This window comes from Microcaecilia unicolor, chromosome 3, assembly GCF_901765095.1.
Source record: "Microcaecilia unicolor chromosome 3, aMicUni1.1, whole genome shotgun sequence".
In the NCBI taxonomy this organism is placed as follows: Eukaryota; Metazoa; Chordata; class Amphibia; order Gymnophiona; family Siphonopidae; genus Microcaecilia; species Microcaecilia unicolor.
Window position 1 is genome coordinate 46,974,135 of NC_044033.1, and position 21,306 is coordinate 46,995,440.

The 21,306-nt window shown below is 45.0% G+C and overlaps 1 protein-coding gene and 1 pseudogene across 1 annotated transcript; both read right to left on the reverse strand.

The window, feature by feature from the left end:
* Positions 1-5,926: 5,926 nt before the first annotated feature.
* LOC115465429 lies at positions 5,927-7,975 on the reverse strand (annotated as a pseudogene).
* LOC115464200 (putative zinc finger protein 286B) lies at positions 7,976-20,399 on the reverse strand. The gene is made up of 3 exons (XM_030194592.1): positions 20,161-20,399; positions 10,018-10,175; positions 7,976-8,406 (listed from the first exon to the last, which is right to left on the reverse strand). The coding sequence occupies exons 1-3, from the start codon at positions 20,397-20,399 to the stop codon at positions 7,976-7,978; spliced, it is 828 nt and encodes a 275-aa protein (XP_030050452.1).
* Positions 20,400-21,306: the final 907 nt, after the last annotated feature.

Below are 21,306 nucleotides of genomic sequence, written 5' to 3' on the forward strand. Positions count from 1 at the left end.
ATCTTCAGTCCTCACCCCCAATGAAACCTGTGGAAATTCCAAGCCATCTGACAGCTGAAGTTGTATTTACATCTCACCTTTTCCTATAACCAAAGCAGAAAACACAGATCCATCTTGTAGAAAAAAAGGAAGTGGAACTAGGGGCGGAATGGGGCGGGCCCAAGACCAGAAGTGGTTGTCTATTAGCATGGTGAGGGCAGTCTACAGAGGCATCTCAGCTGTTTCACAGGTACAGAGTAAAGAGTTTCAATTTCTAGTAACCAAGGCAGGCATTGTGATGTCACAGTACCTCAATCCACCAGTGCCTAAGAAGTGACCTCATCAGTGATGTCACAATAACTAGATTCCCCTATACTGGGCTCATTTATTAGATGGCTGTGACTCCTAGCACATTTCTAAGATTGTGTAGCAGCAGAAGAGAAGATCAAAGTACACATAACAATGAGAATACAAAAAATTCAAGAATTAAAATTGTGCATTAAAAGATCATTCAGTATTCTTAGAAGGTTTCCCTAGATCTTGACTTAATTTTTAATGCTATTATGTTTTTTTCATTAGCTGGTCAACACAATCAAAGGATTGGAAATAACAAACTTTACAAATCTCCTTCATAAAGAGCTACACATGTACAGGGTGAGGCAAAAAATGTAACACCTGTGAGGCATACACGCTTTCTGTGGTGTAAGTGGGAACATGACACTTAGAAAAGACTACAGAAACACGTGGCACTGCCATGTTTTGGTACTCTGAAAAGTAATTGTTCCCTTTATCTATAGACCCAAATTCTTAATGCCCAAATAATAACAGAACTAACTCCACACTCAAGGATATTGTAAAAATATATCGTTGCTATTTATAATAGCAGCAGCAAGAACAAAATTAAAAGCAAGAATGAAGATATCAAAGGTGTTATTATAAAATAGATCATGCACATGAACCCTAAGATTGTTTTTTTTAGTTCTGCTAGCTCCTACCCAAAGAAACATATACAGCAATTACATGGAGACTATACAACCTGTAGATGGCATCAGATGTCCAGCAGGTGGCACAGTGTTCCTCGGACAGGTCAGTCAGATGGAATGCAAAAACAGCCCTTTGCAGGGCCGCCGAGAGACTGGGCCGGGCCCGGGACAAGGCCGCCCCTGGGCCCCCTCCCCCCCCCCACTGCCGGGCCCTTGCACTATATGTAGATCCTTCAATAGATAGTGTGTCATGATTTAGGCTCTACACCTTTTCTGATGTTTTGGTGCCACCTCAGTAAAGCCAAAACACAATCTCTCCACTGCAAAACACTATACACAAACTTGTGCAAAAACCCACTCATAACCTTACCAAACCATAACAGCACTAATTCCAGGACAGGACGAACTACAACCTTATGCATGGAAAGGCAGCACTATAATTACACCGGGCTCTAAAACACCAGTACATAACTTAATGAAAAACAAAACAAAAAGGGCTGCAAATACTACACACTAGCATAATACTGTACCTTGATCACACATGAAAAACACATGGCAACAGATATGACACAAGGAACTAGAAATAAAAAAAATATGAAGGCAAAATACTGAACTAGAAAGTTACCTCAAGAAGTCAGACTCAGCATGCAGCAATACTAGAAAAATTGAAACTTACATGCAAAATATCACAGATGCACGTTTCCAAAAGCTGACATATTCCAATTAATAAATTCTGAATAAAATACTTTTTTCTACCTTTGTTGTCTGATCATAGTTTTTCTATTCGCTTTGGTCCCATCTTCTGTTTTATGCAGTGTCTTCTTTCCATTTGATATTTTTTCTCTCACCATCCTCCTGTGTCCTTATGCGTCCTGTCTACCATCTGTAGCCCTGTCCCTATCCTTCCTCAAGTTTCGGCATCTGTCCTGAAAGTGTTCCGATCCAGCCCTTAAATTGAGCATTTCTCCTCACTCCCCTCCCCTCCATCCATGTGCATGTACTTCCTGTCTTCCCTCCCCTCCATCCATATCCAGCATTTCTCCTCTCTTCCTTTTCCCTCCATCCGTGTGCATCTCCTTCCTTTGTCTTTCCTTCCCTTCATCCTTGTCCAACATTTCTTCTCTCTTCCCTGCCCTCCATCCATGTGCATCTCCTTCCTGACTTCCCTCCCCTCCATCCATCCATGTCCAGCAACTCCTCATTCTCCCCTGGCCTCTCCTCCATCCAACCATATCCAGTACATTTCCTCTCTCCCCTGCCCCCTCCAATCATCCATCCATGTTCAGCAGTTCTCCCCTCTGCCCTGCCCTCCTGTCCAACGATCTCTTCTCTCTCCCCCCCTGCCCTCTTGTCCAGTGATCTCTTCTCTCTCCCCAATGCCCTCTTGTCCAGCGATCTCTTCTCTCTCCCCCTGCCCTCTTGTCCAGCGATTTCTTCTCTCTCCCCCCTGCCCTGCCCTCTTGTCCAGCAATCTCTTCTTTCCCCCCCTCTCCGAGATCCAAGGCCTCCCCCCTCCCTCCGAGATCCAAGGCCCCTCTACTACTGCTTATCATTTCTATAGCGCTACTAAACTCCCTCCCTCCCTCCGAGATCCAAGGCCCCCCTCTCCTTCCGTCCATCCGACCGAATTCCAAGGCCCCCCTCTGTCCCTCCCTCCGAATTGCAAAAGCGATCTTGTTCTTACTTCATCGGGGGTTGGCGAGAGCAGCATGCAGAAGAGAACGCAGTGAAAAGCGTGCAGGCTCCTGCTTCAGCCTTCCCTCGTTGTCTGTCTCTCAGCTCTGGTCCCGCCCTCAAAGGCGGGACCAGAGCTGAGAGACAGACAACGAGGGAAGGCTGAAGCGGGAGCCTGCACGCTTTTCACTGCGTCTGCGTGCTGCTCTCGCCGTAACCCCCGATGAAGTAAGAACAAGATCGCTTTTGCAATTTGGAGGGAGGGAGGGAGGGATGGAGGGCGGGCCCTGGGAGTCGGACGGAGGGAGGGAGGGACCTAGGAGTCGGACGGAGGGGCGAGCACCCACGGACTCGGCGCCGGGCCCCCTTGGAGGCCCGGGCCCGGGGACTTTTGTCCCCCCTGTCCCCCTCTCTCGGCGGCCCTGGCCCTTTGTTCAGGTTTACAGCCTCTTTTATCACTGGCTGCCGCTAGGGTGGTGACCTGCTTGTCCTATTGTCCATGCACAGATCCTGATTGGTTCGTCTCAGATGTTGTGGGTTGAACGGCCACAACACTGTCCCACTGGCACCACATTGGAGGGCTTTTTATCTGTGAGGTCATTATTCAAGCGAACAAGGTTCTTTTCTTAGATGGAAAGGAGCCTCAACATCTGCACAGTTTGTGAACACTCCTTTGTGGTGGTGTAATGTGCATCTTCAGGTTTTTGGGGAACACTTGAGGGTTTGCTGACAGCCTCTGAGGTTGCAGCTTAGGGCCCTGGCTGCCCTTCGATCCCGGCTTTTCTTTGCCAACCAGGGACGGTTAGTAATGAAGATGTCAGCCAACTCAGCCACCTTCTCTGGAGTATGGGGCTGGTGATCTTGAACATGTTCCCTCACCTCTGGACGACAACGCTGCAGAAACTGCTCCAGGGCCATCAGGGTTTTAACTTCAGCTCCACTGAGCCCCTGCTGATGCTGCTATCTTAGCTGAATCACAGACTCGCAGTGAGTATCATCAGCCCCCTTTTGCAAAGTCCGGAACTTTAGTCTGTAGGTCTTGGGGGTAATGGCATAAAGGTTCAACAAAGCGTTGCGCACCTCCTCAAACTGGGAGCATGGTCTCCATGGACAGTCCTTGGAATGCCTCAAGTGCTGTACCAGTGAGCTTTTCTCCCAGACAGTGCTCCCAGTCTTTCTGAGGAATGTCATTGAGGCATCCATCTATGTCACCTCCGGCATCATCAAACTGCGAAAACAAGTTGGGCCCGATCCGGGCTGTGGATCCTGCCTTGGGCCTCGGCACAGAGGTTGGGCTGGAGCTTTGGATATGAACCATTTCCATGTCCATCTTTCATTTCTGCAGCTGGAACTCCCGCTTCTCACACCACTGCTGCTCTTTCCGTTCCTCTCACCAGTGCCGCTCTTCCCATTCCTCACACCGCTGTTGCTGTAGCATGTAGATCTGCCAGATTTCAGCTGGCATGGAACCCAGCCCTGCCAACGCACAGGCCATTGTCCTGAAGAAATTTGGTCTCCCCTCCGGAGAACTCTGCACAGGCCAGTCCTGCAGCTCCTCCCCACCGAGGTTATCCGGTTGCTCTTGTGTTAGGTCAGGCATCTCCAGTGTCTTCTGGTCACTCCCAGTTGCCATCAGCACACTGCTAATCTCCTAACACTACCAAAAAAAAAACAAAACTAGAACAGGAAAGGGACCCTGTTACTGCTGCACTTGTTCACTGTGCTCTGTGTCTGGAGGTTACAGATAAAAGACTGAACCACTCAGTGGATGGTGACCCTCACTCCACGCACCGAGTCTGACAATCCCACCACACTGTCACCAAAAAAGAAGGAGAAGGTCTGTCACAAAATGCCCAGCTACCCTGTTAACCCGCGGCCAGTTAGAGGGTCTATCCCTAGCACAGCTCAGGTCCACCTGCATCTGTTGCTTGTGCTGTACACTAGCACCCTCCTCCCATCAACTGGGTCCCAACCGCCTCTGGGCGAGTCTCCCATTCCCAGTGATTTCTAGGTTACTAGAGCCACACTCCCAGTGGTCCCACAGTTCCCAAAAAGCACTCACAGACCCAAGACACAAACCACCAGGATTCTTTCAGTCCAGACAGAAAAGTCAACAAACTAAACAGGTTTACTGTCATACTGAAACCATGAACAAAAAATGTGCAATCAGCAAACAATAAGCGGTAACTGAAATATAGATCAATTATAACACTAACTAAACACCTATATACCGTCTAAACAGTACTTGGGAAGGTTAGGACATATAATTCACCGAGCCTCAGCAAAGAGATCTGTCTCTCTTTCCTCCCGGACTAAGACTGAATGAACAACCAGCAACTGCTGCTAGGTAATTTCAAACTCCAGGCCAATCAGAGACCAATCAACAAGATTTAAAAGTATACTGCTGCTTGCTTCTTACTTGTGTTAACGAGAAAAAAAAAAAGAAAGAATATTCAGCTCCCTATAACTGCTTTAAAGCAATGAATCACCACCTGCTGGCCAAATAGGAGAAATACACTTCAGGACATAATTCAAACAGGAAAATGTCTAATACATTTTACAGGCATAAATCACACTGTTTCTTCACAAGACCGCACATACAAACACATCACAGAAACTAATTTTATAAACACACCCGCAGCATTCCTCTCCCCCAAGTCAACCTACCCTTGGTGCAGAAAAACACCAATAGCCTTTAAGACATAGCAGTTCAAATGGATGGAGGAGTGGCCTAGTGGTTAGGGTGGTGGACTTTGGTCCTGAGGAACTGAGTTCGATTCCCAGCACAGGCAGCTCCTTGTGACTCTGGGCAAGTCACTTAACCCTCCATTGCCTGCCGCACTGAGCCTGCCATGAGTGGGAAAGCGCGGGGTACAAATGTAACAAAAAATATATATAACCTTATTCCAGCAGCATCCATGACTCCTGTATTGTATCCTGTAAAATATGCCACTTATTCTAAGTCTAGAACAAATAAAAGCTCAATTTCAAGGCTGAACATTCAAAGGGATGAGCCATATGAAACAGAAGACAGCTTCATGTAAATGGAAGTAGAATATAAGAAATAGAATAGTGTAAAACACAACTGAATCTCTCATGTATAGTCCTTACCCCTCCTCATCCATTCCTTAGCATACCTTCCCCAACCCATACAACTTACAATATTTCCCAACAATGGCTCCTTTGACCAGCAAACATTTAACACCCCATTAAATTGTTCTGGCTGCTGAAGCATCTCTCTGTTTTCAATTCACATTTTTATTTATCACATTCAGAATATTTAAAAATTATTTCTCTTAGGGGACAAAGTCTCCTCATAGGTTAATTTTCCCCATATCATGACAGTAAAGAACCTCACTCCTAAATTAGGATATGTGATTTATGATTGCAGTCTCCGAAATTTACTGCTAATGCCAAGCTGTAATACTTGCACAATATGTCAGACAGCTTTCTTCTGGAGTTTATACAAAGTAACACGTATAGGCAACCTATCCAAGTATGCTTGAAAATTCCATTTTATTAAGCTTGTGGTGCCAAAATAATAGGAAATACTTCTGTATCTTTCTGCCCCATTTTCTTGTTCTTATACAGCACTTCTTGGTACTGCATACAATACAGAGCAATCACTTGGGACTGAACTGATCAATGCCATTCTGGTGGTCTTCTCTTTTATAACTATGTCCAGTCTCCTTAATGACCTAGGTGACCATAACCTCTTCATTCGCCTGCAATGTTGTAATATTTATAAAGATTCCAATGGATCAAACTCGCCACCTTCGTGTTCCTTTCTGTACAGAAATTTTCAGCCATCAAACCTTTGCAGCCAGCAACAAGATGAAGAATTCTTAAAATCTTTCTAGTAAAATCTGCAGATGTCTGTTGTACCAGCTTTTTCTAAACTTGATGTGAATTTTGTCTGTAATTTGCAGTCCTGAGCTGCAATTATCAATTGTTCATCTTATAGTTAAGGAGAGGCAAATGTAAACCTTTTGTATTCCCAGTTTTCTTCAATGAATGGTTGTATTTCCCACTATACTAATGAATGTGCCATTTGTTTTTCCTTAATATGGATTCTTTGATGAATTCAGAGGTTTTTTTTCTGATTAAAGCTTTTATCACATTCAGAACATTTATATGGTTTCTCTCCAGTGTGGATTCTTTCGTGAATTCTGAGATCATTTTCCGAGCAAAGCTTTTATTGCATTCAAAACATTTAAATGGTTTCTCTCCAGTATGGATTCTTTCATGAATTCTGAGACCATTTCTTTGAGTGAAGCTTTTATCACATTGTGAACATTTAAATGGTTTTTCTCCAGTGTGAATTCTTTCATGAATTCTGAGTTTATATTTTTGAGTGAAACTTCTTTCACATTCAAAACATTTGTATGTTTTATCTCCAGTGTGGATTCTTTTGTGAATTCTGAAATTGTATTTTTGAGTGACGCTTTTCTCACATTCAATACATTTATATGGCTTCTCTCCAGTATGGAGACTTTCATGATGTCTGAGATCACCTTTTTAAGTAAAGCTTTTATCACATTCAGAACATTTCAAACGTTTTTCTCCAGTATGGCCTTTTTCATGAATTCCAAGGTTATATTTCTGAGTGAAGCTTTTATCACATTTAGAACATTTATATGGTTGCTCTTCAACATGGACTCTTTCATGAATACTTAGAACAGATTTTAAATGGCAACATTTATGACATTTAGAACATTTAAATGGTTTTTCTCCAGTATGGATTCTTTCATGAATTTTGAGTTTATAGTTTTGAGTGAAGCTTTTATCACATTCAGAACATTTATATGGTTTGTCTCCAGTGTGGATTCCTTCATGAATTCTACGATTATTCTTGAGACAAAAGCTTTAATCACATTTAGAGCACTTACACGGTTTGTCTCCAGTGTGAATTCTTTCATGAATTCTGAGGTTATTTTTTCGATTGAACCTTTTATCACATTTAGAACATTTATATGGTTTCTCTCCTGTGTGAATTCTTTCATGATTTCTTAGATCAGATTTTAAACGGAAACACTTATCACATTCAGAACATTTAAATGGTTTCTCTCCTGTGTGAATTCTTTCATGCTTTCTTAGATCAGATTTGAAACGGAAACACTTATCACATTCAGAACATTTAAAAGGTTTCTCACCACTGTGGACTGTTTCATGGTGTCTGAGATGACGTTTTGCAGCAAAACATTTATCACATTGAGAACATTTAAAAGGTTTTTCTCCTGTATGGATTCTTTCATGTGTTCTGAGGTTATTATTTCGAGTGAAATTTCTATCGCATACTGAACATTGAAATAGCTTCACTCCCTTGAGGTTCATTTCATCTACTTGTTTCTTCCAGTGTTGATTAATTCATGTCTTCTCAGATCAAATACTTGACTAAAGTTTTTATCATGTACAGAATATGTAAAATATTTTCCATATTCAATACAATGTCTGTGAAGTTTATTTTGCTCTGCCAGGTTTGACTTCCCAATGAACCTTTCCTTGAATACAGTGCTCTGAAGAAGTGTCTCTTCATTAAGTCTCTGATTTTGCTTGAGATTTGCACAGTGGGTGGAATTGCTCTCTTGTTCAATACATACATTGGGTTTCTCTCCTTTTAGGGCATTTTCTTTTATGCTATGTGGTATTACTCTACTAATACTTTCCAGACAATCAACTGAAGGATCTGGGCTGACTTTGTATTTCCATTCCTCCCTCTGCTGCCCATCGCACACTCTCATTCTCTTACTCTTGTTCCCAAAGCCATCATCTATGAGATAAAAATGAAAGTATGTATATAAATTATACAGCTATTGAATAAATCATGTATAGACCAATATCCCCCACAGGAGTCTTTTAAAGACATTTGCTTGGCTATACTTCCATATGTCACATAACAGGAAAACGGGAAAATTAGGTTCTTACCTTGGTAATTTTCTTTCCTTTAGTCACTGCAGATGAATCCATTAACTGATGGATTGTATCCGCCTACCAGCAGGTGGAGATAGAGAACACTGAAGAAACACAGTGACCCTTGGACGGCTAGCCCCAACTGCCTTCAGTATTTAAGATTTCCAAAGCAGAGTGAACCATAAAGCTATAATAACATGAACTTTCCTCACAGCGAACAATCGCCTCAGAACAGGCGGCAGAGCTCTTTTCAGCATGAAAGCTTTATGCATTAACAGCACAAATTCAGGGGAGAAAAACTCACCTTGACCCTCCGCCTCCGAATTAGGAGAAACGGATGTTGGAGCTCCTCTGGTAGCCTCTAAACGAGGCGTCCCCCTGCCCTCAGACTCCTCCGCCAGCGCGAGGGTCGAAGCGTGCGGCGCTTCCAAAATGGCGCCCGCTGCCAGCTCCATTGAGTGGGAAGAGACATCGCTCGCCATGCTCGTACTAGCGCAAGCGTCTAAGGAGTATGTTTTACATAGCCCTGTTGCTGATCTGCGCTTACCACAACGGGAACAGCGCTTAACTCCCTCAGCAGCCATCACCCGACAGGAGAGAAAAACAGCAATAAAATGGTGGCTTCGCCAAAACTTACCCTATTTGGAACGGCGTCCGCGGGACCTCCCCGGAGGAGCTGGGCACCACTCTCACCTCAGAAGACCGAGTCAACAAGCTCCAGTCAAGCTACACTAAACCAGAATCTCTGGAAAAAGCCTCAGGACAGCCACGCAGTAAAAGCGCGCTTTTTTTTTTTTTTTAAACGTTGTGAGGAAAGTTGGAGGCAAGCAGCAACAGAGGGACTCCGGGAGGCGGGGGGAATGGGTAAGGCAGGGAAAGGGCGAACCTATATGCCTTTAACTTGGGCACCACCAGCTACAACACCCCTGCTCAACTGGCAAAGAACAGGAGCCACCCCAGGCAGTAATCCAGGAGCTGATCAAGCTACGTCCACACCTGCTGGGAGATAGAGAAATACTGAAGGCAGTTGGGGTTAGCCGGTCACTGTGGTTCTTCAGTGTTCTCTAGCTCCACCTGCTGGTAGGCGGATACAACCTATCAGTTAATGGATTCATCTGCTTCTGATGACAAGGAAGTCTTGATTGTAGACAGGTGCAAGTAGCTTTTATCACATGACACATGAGATCAGGATAGTTCTTCTAGCTCTGTACACCTCATTCTCACCTCCAGTCTTTGCAGTGATTCCCTTAACTTTGATTATATTCACTAACTAAAAACTCCTGGAGACTGGGATTCATTCAGGACCTGGACTCTAAACCTCACGCCTGGTAGTTTAAGAAAACTGAATTCTACTTTCTAAGAAATAAAAATATACCTGTAAATCACTAATAATATTCACCATGTATGTGAATGGTAGAAATAATCCATGGCACATAGCAAGGATTTTATTATAAAGGAGTTCTTGGCTCACCTCTCTTGGTATCTGTATTCTCCTCTCCTCCATCCAGCAAATCACTGTCAGGAACCTCTTCCATTTTCAGGAACTCAACTGTGGGCTCAGCAGTGTAACTCTGGCTGCCTGTACGAAAAATAGAAAAATAACTACAGCTGTACTGATAGCATATTTTACTAATCGGCCAAATATGAATAATGAAAATTAGCAAAACCTTTGACTGTACTGGACACTATATATTCCTTCCTACCCTCAACCCCTATGTACCTGAATATACCAACCTACCCGGTCTAACATCAAATTGTATTTGTTTCCATACCGGACTTGGCAATCGCATTTACGGTACTCTATGTAAGCCACATTGAGCCTGCAAATAGGTGGGAAAATGTGGGATACAAATGTAACAAATAAATAAATTATTCGGCCAAATACGAATAATGAGCAATGAGTTTTAACATAAAAAATAATAAAAGCAGCAAAGTGAGATTAGAGATCAAATTTTTATTTTAGTATGATTGAGAACAGTAGAGCCCCGGATTATTTGTATTCAAATTTAAATCACTCTTCAGCCGACTACGAATAATGTATTCAGGGCTAAATCGAATCAAATCTGAATATTCAGTTTTATAGGATAGCTTAAGCTCTAAGAAAAGCAAAAATTAGTGAGAACTTTATGAGCTCTGAAAATGTAAGTATCCTGGTGGAAGGAGTAAGGACTCTCTGTGTTTCTGAAAGTGAACCATGAACGTCAACAAAAAATAGCTTCCTCCGATATTAAGACAATGAAAACTGCTGCAGAATATGCCCTTTGTTCAAAAATCCCACCTCTCTTCAACAATTAGGGTCTTCCTGTCTCCCTTCCCCCTGCTATTACTAAAGAGGGAGTTACTCAACCTTTCTCTCCCCTAATATGGATAGTAGTGGCCATCCTTCTTTTCCTCTCCTGCTGCTTCTGTCCCTTGCTTTCATGGAGGGGAAGGAGCCACTTTGCATCCATCTATCCTGCTGTCATCATGTTGGGACATGACAGTACTTGGTAGTAAAAGACAGTACTTTTTCATCTTCACGGGTTCCACCCCCCCCCTCCCGTCGGGTACCTCAGGGTTCTCCCCTTTCCCCCCTCTTATATACTTATTCATCAGCTTGATTAGACAAGTTTTTCTAAGCGTATGCTGTCATATGCTGGTGATATTTTTGTGTTGGTCCCTATCAGTAATGATGTAAGTTCCATTCCTTCTATCATAGAATATTGCATTAGAAGGATTAGAGATTGGTCTACATCTGTACGACTTAATTAAATACAGACAAATACAACTTAAATTCAACACAGATAAGACTAGAATCCTATGGTTTACCTTTAATTTGCCAAACATCCCGCAGTTCATTCCAACTAGTGATGGATTCAATTAAAAGTTGAAAGAGTTTCTAAGTTTTGGGGGATGCTTTTAGACTCTTCATTAACTATGGAACCCCAGATTAATAATTTGGTTCGAAAAGCCTACTTTAAGCTAAAACAGCCACATCTACTGCATTCTTACTTCTTGTGGGATCATTTTAGAATTATTGTGCAACTTTCAATCTTAGCCCTACTTGACTATGCCAATTCTTCGTACTCGGGAACAGCTTCTAAGTGACTCGCAAAATCCAATGAATTCAGCATTCTGCTGCTAGACTGATTTATTGTAAGTCTCGCAGTGACCATGTGACTCCTCTATTAAATGAGTTACATTGGTTACCAGTACAACCTCAGATACTTTTTAAGGTGCGCTGTCTAGTTTTTAAGATTTTAGAAGGTACTTGTCTGGAGGGTCTAATTCAATTGGTAAAAATATTAATTTCAAATTCTAGGCACTGTAATCGGTTGCTTTTAACATTCCCTACAGTTAAAGTTATGAGATTCAAGGATTTATTTTCTCATTCTTTTTTATTTTTAGCAGTTCATTTATGGAATAATCTTCCTGCATGTTTGCGTTGAGTGAAGTGTTATTATTCTTTTCATAAAGTTTTGGCATGTTTAGTAGGATGAAGCTTTTTTGGTTAATTCTCAATTTTTATATTCATTTTATGTAATTCCTGATGTTTTGCATCAGTGTCTTCTTTACATTTATTGAACCTCGCCTTGAATCTCAAATTGAAGAAGTTGGCGGGTGATAAGTAATCTATAACCTAAGATAACATTCTGCCTCACTCCCATCTTCTGTCTCCTTCCCTTCTGGTTATGTCAGTTTGGACATCCTTCCTCATTTTTCCTACTGATCCCACTGTAAGGAAAGTAAATAAGAGTAAAAAGGAGGCAGCTGTTGGTTCTCAAAAGTAGTAGCTGAAAAGGTAAGGAAAAAGAGGTTAGTCTTTATAACTACAAGAGATTGCAGAAAGAGGAAGACAGGTGGCAAAACTGGTAGAGTAGTCAGGAAAGCAAAGAAGCAAATGGAAGAAAAAATAGCCAATGTGGTAAAATGGGGGGGGGGGGGGGGGGGGGAGAACAAGACTTAGTGATAGGAGAAAGTGCAAAACTGGCATTGTGAGACTCACAAGTTAGGGGGGGGGGGTGGGATATGTAGAAGCTGACAAAGATAAGGCAGAATTACTTAACAAATATTTCTGTTCTGTGTCACAGCTGAAGGGCCGGGAGCAGGACTGCAGAAGACAAACACAAATAGGAATGGAGGGGTGGTAGTCCCTGAATGATTTTTCAGAGAACTGTGTTTGTGAGGAGCTGGCTAGGGATGATGTTTTTTTTTTTTTTTTTGGGGGGGGGGGGGGGGGGTGCAAATAGGGCACATTGAGCTTGGCTCTCTGGCCATAGAGAGCTCCAAGCTGCCAGAAGCTGAAGAAGGTGCCAGCCTGGTAATGGGCTTGGGGTCCTCTCCTAGATTTCTTCCCTGGGCCCCAGCCATGTCCGACATATGCCCAAATCTGACACAGTCTAATCACAAAATAGAAATAAAAATAATTTTTGTACCTTTTTGTTGTCTGGTCATTTTATTTTTCATATATTGGTCCCAGTCTCTGGTTTCTGCTTCCCTGTCCATTGACATTCTTCTGTCTCCATGTCCACCATCCATCTCCCATCTCTGTGTCCATATATTTCCTTATCCAGAATCTCCCGTGTTCATCTCCCTGCATCCATCATCATTCACTTTGTACAACCCATGTACCCCATGCCCAGCATCTCCTATCTGTGTTCCTATTCTCCTCCCTCTTGTCTGGTATCTCCCCTCTGTGTCCATTATATCTCTATTCCCAATACCTCCTCCCCCATGTCCATTGTATCTCTATTCCCATATCCCTCCCCACCCCCATGTCAGCATTGCCCCTATGTGCCCTATGCCATCCAATACAGCATCTCATCTGTATCCCTGTCCCCATGCTCCCATCCAATGCTCATCATCTCCCTTCTGTTCTTTGTACCTCTCTATGTCCCCTTTCTCCCTCCCACACACCTTTCCTCTCTAACCCCACTCCAACCAGCAACTTTCCTCTCTCTTCCCTCCCCCTTATGCATCTGGTTCATTCTCCACTGTGGGTTCAGCATTTGACCCCCCTCCCCCCTATTCCTTTATCGCCTTGATACAATATCCCTCTCCCTTTCCTCTACACTAACCCTTCCCCCTCCTCATAGGTCCAGTACTTCTCTCCCTTCGTTCTCACCCCCCTTGCAGGTCCAATCATCTCTCCCTCTTTCCCTCCAGCCCTCCCCTGCATATCCAGCATCTCTCTCCCTTTGGCTTCAGCCTCCCTTGCATGCCCAGCACCTCTCCCCCTTCCTGCCTGCCCTCCCCCACAAATCCAGCAGCTCTCTCCCTTACCTCCCAACACCCTCAACCAGCACATCTTTCCCTTCTCTCCTTCCTACATATCCAGCTCCTCTCTCCCTTCCCTCCCACCCACATATCGAGAACCTGTATCCCTTCTCTCCACCCTACATATCCAGCAACTCTATCCCTTCCCTCCCCTCGCAGTTCCACATCTCATCCCTTCCCTCCAGCATCTCCTTACCATGCCCCAGCAACCTCTCTCCCTTCTCTCCAACCTCCCACCCACAAGCATACATGTCCAGGGCCCCTCCCTTCCAGCCCCCATGTCCAGGGCCCCTTTCCCTCTCCACAGCTCCCATGTCCAGGGCCCCTTCCCTCCCCATGTCCAGCACCCTCTCTCCCCTCCCACAGTTCAGGCACCGCCACCCTCCATGTCTTCCATACCCACCCCCCCACCCTTGCCGCGGCGCTTGCTCACTCAGAAGTTCCCATATCAATCGTTTTCTCCCCACTCCTCCTTCCCATCCTCCCCCTTGCAACACTACAACTAGAAGACTACCAGAAACAGATCCAAGTATCCAAATATCCAATCCCTCCCTTCCCTCCCCTCCAATCCCCATGTCCAGCACCTCTCTCCCCTCCCACAGTTCCGGCACTGCCACGGCGCTACCTCCGTGTCTTTCTTACCCACCGCCATCCTTGCCGCGGACTTGCTCTCTCTATGATCGCTGCCCAGCAGGAACTTCAAACAGCGCGTCAGCGCTGTGTCAGAGCCTTCCTCTCTGACGCATCTCACGCAACGTCCTGTTTACGCAGAGCTGGGTGGGACGCGGCAGAGAGGAAGGCTCTGACACAGCGCTGACGCGCTGTTTGAAGTTCCTGCTGGGTGGCAATCATAGAGTGAGCAAGCGCTGCGGCTAGGATGGGGGGTGGGTAAGGAAGACACGGAGGTGGCGGAGCCTGAACTGTGGGAGGGGAGAGAGAGGCGTCCGGACATGCGAGGGTGGAGGGAAGGGAAGAGGCGCTGTGCTGGACATGGGAGTGAGGTTGGAGGGAAGGGAGGGAATTGGTTGGATGTAGTGCTTCTGAGTGGGGCCTGAACCAAGACTGGATGGGCCTAGGCCACCCAGGCCCACCCGTAGCTACGCCCCTGCAGCACATCAACAACAGAAGGAAGAGCTCTTTGACGTGATGCAAATATTCAGGTGAGGACCAGCAGTAAATTTAAGAGAGCGAGATCATACCCAGCATACCCTGGTTTAAGAATTTGTGAATCATTGCTGTTATGTACTGTATGAGCAATACTGACAGTAGAAATGGTGTCAGGACACAATATGTAACTGTTTATATAATCTCATGTTGAGGGTATGCAGGTTTCAACAAGACATGCTTAATGAAATGAAGGTTCTTCAAGTTTCCCTCCCTGTACCTACTCATTTAAACGGGGCTTCTCAGCCTAGCAATGAGGATAAGGAATGTCTAAGACATGGGTCGCCAGTAAAATGGATCACTGTTGGATTCCATCTCTTACTTTCTTCAGCCCACATCTCCCTCATAAAGTGCAAGTTCAACAGCGAGCATTAGCAGTACATTGGAGAGACTGAGATCATACTCCATATTAATATCTAGAAAGTAGGGAGATATCAATTGTCAAGCATCAAAATGTCTGACTTAGTATACAATAACTCAATGGTCAGAATACTGATCAGAGGAAAGGCCTCGAGAAGCCCCCAGCATAAACCAAAGCTTCGGGGGCTGGACTTCATCATCATCGGCCAGAAAACCTCTGTAAACCTAAATGATCTTGTCAATTTAGCTCTACAACTCACTTGATACATAAAAGTCCACACCGGATTTTACTTAACTTCATCAGGTGTTTAACGTGCGAGTCCTTCCTACACTTTGACCACGACCTGGTAAAATCCGTTGTGGAGTTGTATGTATCAAGTGAAGTTGTAGAGCTAAATTGACAAGATCATTTAGGTTTACAGAGGTTTTCCGGCCGATGATGAAGAAGTCCAGCCCCTGAAGCTTTGGTTTATGCTGGGGGCTTCTCGAGGCCTTTCCTCTGCTCAGTATTCTGATCATTTGAGTTATTGTATACTAAGTCAGACATTTTGATGCTTGACAATTGATATCTCCCTACTTTCTAGATATTAATCTGATCAATAGGGAGATCACCTCTTTGTTAGATTAATAGTATCATACTCCGTATACCATGACTCAGGAATAAGATTCTTTACTGTCCATAGTATGCGCTAAATTAAAGGTCACATATAATAATCACTGCTGAAAGATACAAGGTTAATAGGAGCACAGTTTAAATAGACATAAATCTTCAGTCCTCACCCCCAATGAAACCTGTGGAAATTCCAAGCCATCTGACAGCTGAAGTTGTATTTACATCTCACCTTTTCCTATAACCAAAGCAGAAAACACAGATCCATCTTGTAGACAAAAAGGAAGTGGAACTAGGGGCGGAATGGGGCGGGCCCAAGACCAGAAGTGGTTGTCTATTAGCATGGTGAGGGCAGTCTACAGAGGCATCTCAGCTGTTTCACAGGTACAGAGTAAAGAGTTTCAATTTCTAGTAACCAAGGCAGGCATTTGTGATGTCACAGTACCTCAATCCACCAGTGCCTAAGAATTGACCTCATCAGTGATGTCACAATAACTAGATTTCCCCTATACTGGGCTCATTTATTAGATGGCTGTGACTCCTGGCACATTCTAGATTGTGTAGCAGCAGAAGAGAAGATCAAAGTACACATAACAAATGAGAATACAAAAATTCAAGAATTAAAATTGTGCATTAAAAGATCATTCAGATTCTTAGAAGTTTCCCTAGATCTTGACTTAATTTTTAATGCTATTATGTTTTGTTCATTAGCTGGTCAACACAATCAAAGGATTGGAAATAACAAACTTTACAAATCTCCTTCATAAAGAGCTACACATGTACAGGGTGAGGCAAAAAAATGTAACACCTGTGAGGCATACACGCTTTCTGTGGTGTAAGTGGGAACATGACACTTAGAAAAGACTACAGAAACACGTGGCACTGCCATGTTTGGTACTCTGAAAAGTAATTGTTCCTTTATCTATAGACCCAAATTCTTAATGCCCAAATAATAACAGAACTAACTTCACACTCAAGGATATCGTAAAATATATCGTTGTTATTTATAATAGCAGCAAGAACAAATTAAAAGCAAGAATGAAGATATCAAAGGTGTTATTATAAAATAGATCATGCACATGAACCCTAAGATTGTTTTTTTAGTTCTGCTAGCTCCTACCCAAAGAAACATATACAGCAATTACATGGAGACTATACAACCTGTAGATGGCATCAGATGTCCAGCAGGTGGCACAGTGTTCCTCGGACAGGTCAGTCAGATGGAATGCAAAAACAGCCCTTTGCAGGGCCGCCGAGAGACTGGGCCGGGCCCGGGACAAGGCCGCCCCTGGGCCCCCTCCCCCCCCCCCACTGCCGGGCCCTTGCACTATATGTAGATCCTTCAATAGATAGTGTGTCATGATTTAGGCTCTACACCTTTTCTGATGTTTTGGTGCCACCTCAGTAAAGCCAAAACACAATCTCTCCACTGCAAAACACTATACACAAACTTGTGCAAAAACCCACTCATAACCTTACCAAACCATAACAGCATAACAGCACTAATTCCAGGACAGGACGAACTACAACCTTATGCATGGAAAGGCAGCACTATAATTACACCGGGCTCTAAAACACCAGTACATAACTTAATGAAAAACAAAACAAAAAGGGCTGCAAATACTACACACTAGCATAATACTGTACCTTGATCACACATGAAAAACACATGGCAACAGATATGACACAAGGAACTAGAAATAAAAAAAATATGAAGGCAAAATACTGAACTAGAAAGTTACCTCAAGAAGTCAGACTCAGCATGCAGCAATACTAGAAAAATTGAAAACTTACATGCAAAATATCACAGATGCACGTTTCCAAAAGCTGACATATTCCAATTAATAAATTCTGAATAAAATACTTTTTTCTACCTTTGTTGTCTGATCATAGTTTTTCTATTCGCTTTGGTCCCATCTTCTGTTTTATGCAGTGTCTTCTTTCCATTTGATATTTTTTCTCTCACCATCCTCCTGTGTCCTTATGCGTCCTGTCTACCATCTGTAGCCCTGTCCCTATCCTTCCTCAAGTTTCGGCATCTGTCCTGAAAGTGTTCCGATCCAGCCCTTAAATTGAGCATTTCTCCTCACTCCCCTCCCCTCCATCCATGTGCATGTACTTCCTGTCTTCCCTCCCCTCCATCCATATCCAGCATTTCTCCTCTCTTCCTTTTCCCTCCATCCGTGTGCATCTCCTTCCTTTGTCTTTCCTTCCCTTCATCCTTGTCCAACATTTCTTCTCTCTTCCCTGCCCTCCATCCATGTGCATCTCCTTCCTGACTTCCCTCCCCTCCACCCATCCATGTTCAGCAACTCCTCATTCTCCCCTGGCCTCTCCTCCATCCAACCATATCCAGTACATTTCCTCTCTCCCCTGCCCCCTCCAATCATCCATCCATGTTCAGCAGTTCTCCCCTCTGCCCTGCCCTCCTGTCCAACGATCTCTTCTCTCTCCCCCCTGCCCTCTTGTCCAGCGCTCTCTTCTCTCTCCCCAATGCCCTCTTGTCCAGCGATCTCTTCTCCCTCCCCCTGCCCTCTTGTCCAGCGATTTCTTCTCTCTCCACCCTGCCCTGCCCTCTTGTCCAGCAATCTCTTCTTCCCCCCTCTCCGAGATCCAAAGGCCTCCCCCCCTCCCTCCGAGATCCAAGGCCCCTCTACTACTGCTTATCATTTCTATAGCGCTACTAAACTCCCTCCCTCCCTCTGAGATCCAAGGCCCCCTCTCCTTCCGTCCATCCGACCGAATTCCGAGGCCCCCCTCAGTCCCTCCCTCCGAATTGCAAAAGCGATCTTGTTCTTACTTCATCGGGGGTTGGCGAGAGCAGCATGCAGAAGAGAACGCAGTGAAAAAGCGTGCAGGCTCCTGCTTCAGCCTTCCCTCGTTGTCTGTCTCTCAGCTCTGGTCCCGCCCTCAAAGGTGGGACCAGAGCTGAGAGACAGACAACGAGGGAAGGCTGAAGCGGGAGCCTGCACGCTTTTCACTGCGTCTGCGTGCTGCTCTCGCCGTAACCCCGATGAAGTAAGAACAAGATCGCTTTTGCAATTTGGAGGGAGGGAGGGAGGGATGGAGGGCGGGCCCTGGGAGTCGGACGGAGGGAGGGACCTAGGAGTCGGACGGAGGGGCGAGCACCCACGGACTCGGCGCCGGGCCCCCTTGGAGGCCCGGGCCCGGGACTTTTGTCCCCCCTGTCCCCCTCTCTCGGCGGCCCTGGCCCTTTGTTCAGGTTTACAGCCTCTTTTATCACTGGCTGCCGCTAGGGTGGTGACCTGCTTGTCCTATTGTCCATGCACAGATCCTGATTGGTTCGTCTCAGATGTTGTGGGTTGAACGGCCACAACACTGTCCCACTGGCACCACATTGGAGGGCTTTTTAACTGTGAGGTCATTATTCAAGCGAACAAGGTTCTTTCTTAGATGGAAAGGAGCCTCAACATCTGCACAGTTTGTGAACTCTCCTTTGTGGTGGTGTAATGTGCATCTTCAGGTTTTTGGGGAACACTTGAGGGTTTGCTGACAGCCTCTGAGGTTGCAGCTTAGGGCCCTGGCTGCCCTTCGATCACCGGCTGCTGCGGATATGGACGGCTTTTCTTTGCCAACCAGGGACGGTTAGTAATGAAGATGTCAGCCAACTCAGCCACCTTCTCTGGAGTATGGGGCTGGTGATCTTGAACATGTTCCCTCACCTCTGGACGACAACGCTGCAGAAACTGCTCCAGGGCCATCAGGGTTTTAACTTCAGCTCCACTGAGCCCCTGCTGGTGCTGTTATCTTAGCTGAATCACAGACTCGCAGTGAGTATCATCAGCCCCCTTTTGCAAAGTCCGGAACTTTAGTCTGTAGGTCTTGGGGGTAATGGCATAAAGGTTCAACAAGCGTTGCGCACCTCCTCAAACTGGGAGCATGTCTCCATGGACAGTCCTTGGAATGCCTCAAGTGCTGTACCAGTGAGCTTTTCTCCCAGACAGTGCTCCCAGTCTTTCTGAGGAATGTCATTGAGGCGGCAAAATTTTAAAAATGCATTTAGATATCCATCTATGTCACCTCCGGCATCATCAAACTGCGAAAACAAGTTGGGCCCGATCCGGGCTGTGGATCCTGCCTTGGGCCTCGGCACAGAGGTTGGGCTGGAGCTTTGGATATGAACCATTTCCATGTCCATCTTTTCATTTCTGCAGCTGGAACTCCCGCTTCTCACACCACTGCTGCTCTTTCCGTTCCTCTCACCAGTGCCGCTCTTCCCATTCCTCACACCGCTGTTGCTGTAGCATGTAGATCTGCAAGATTTCAGCTGGCATGGAACCCAGCCCTGCCAATGCACAGGCCATTGTCCTGAAGAAATTTGGTCTCCCCTCCGGAGAACTCTGCACAGGCCAGTCCTGCAGCTCCTCCCCACCGAGGTTATCCGGTTGCTCTTGTGTTAGGTCAGGCATCTCCAGTGTCTTCTGGTCACTCCCAGTTGCCATCAGCACACTGCTAATCTCCTAACACTACCAAAAAAAAAACAAAACTAGAACAGGAAAGGGACCCTGTTACTGCTGCACTTGTTCACTGTGCTCTGTGTCTGGAGGTTACAGATAAAAGACTCTGAACCACTCAGTGGATGGTGACCCTCACTCCACGCACCGAGTCTGACAATCCCACCACACTGTCACCAAAAAGAAGGAGAAGGTCTGTCACAAAATGCCCAGCTACCCTGTTAACCCGCGGCCACTTAGAGGGTCTATCCCTAGCACAGCTCAGGTCCACCTGCATCTGTTGCTTGTGCTGTACACTAGCACCCTCCTCCCATCAACTGGGTCCCAACCGCCTCTGGGCGAGTCTCCCATTCCCAGTGATTTCTAGGTTACTAGAGCCACACTCCCAGTGGTCCCACAGTTCCCAAAAAGCACTCACCGACCCAAGACACAAACCACCAGGATTCTTTCAGTCCAGACAGAAAAGTCAACAAACAAACAGGTTTACTGTCATACTGAAACCATGAACAAAAAATGTGCAATCAGCAAACAATAAGCGGTAACTGAAATATAGATCAATTATAACACTAACTAAACATCTATATACCGTCTAAACAGTACTTGGGAAGGTTAGGACATATAATTCACCGAGCCTCAGCAAAGAGATCTGTCTCTCTTTCCTCCCGGACTAAGACTGAATGAACAACCAGCAACTGCTGCTAGGTAATTTCAAACTCCAGGCCAATCAGAGACAATCAACAAGATTTAAAAGTATACTGCTGCTTGCTTCTTACTTGTGTTAACGAAAAAAAAAAAAAAAGAAAGAATATTCAGCTCCCTATAACTGCTTTAAAGCAATGAATCACCACCTGCTGGCCAAATAGGAGAAATACACTTCAGGACATAATTCAAACAG

Excerpts from the sequence above, each read along its gene's own strand:
- LOC115464200 (XM_030194592.1), bottom strand. The coding sequence starts at position 20,399 with ATGGCAACTGGGAGTGACCAGAAGACACTGGAGATGCCTGACCTAACA. Across the intron at positions 10,176-20,160 it reads GAATGGGAAGAGCGGCACTG|TAAAATATGCTATCAGTACA; the intron begins GTGAGAGGAACG and ends TTGGCCGATTAG. Across the intron at positions 8,407-10,017 it reads GAATACAGATACCAAGAGAG|ATGATGGCTTTGGGAACAAG; the intron begins GTGAGCCAAGAA and ends TTTATCTCATAG.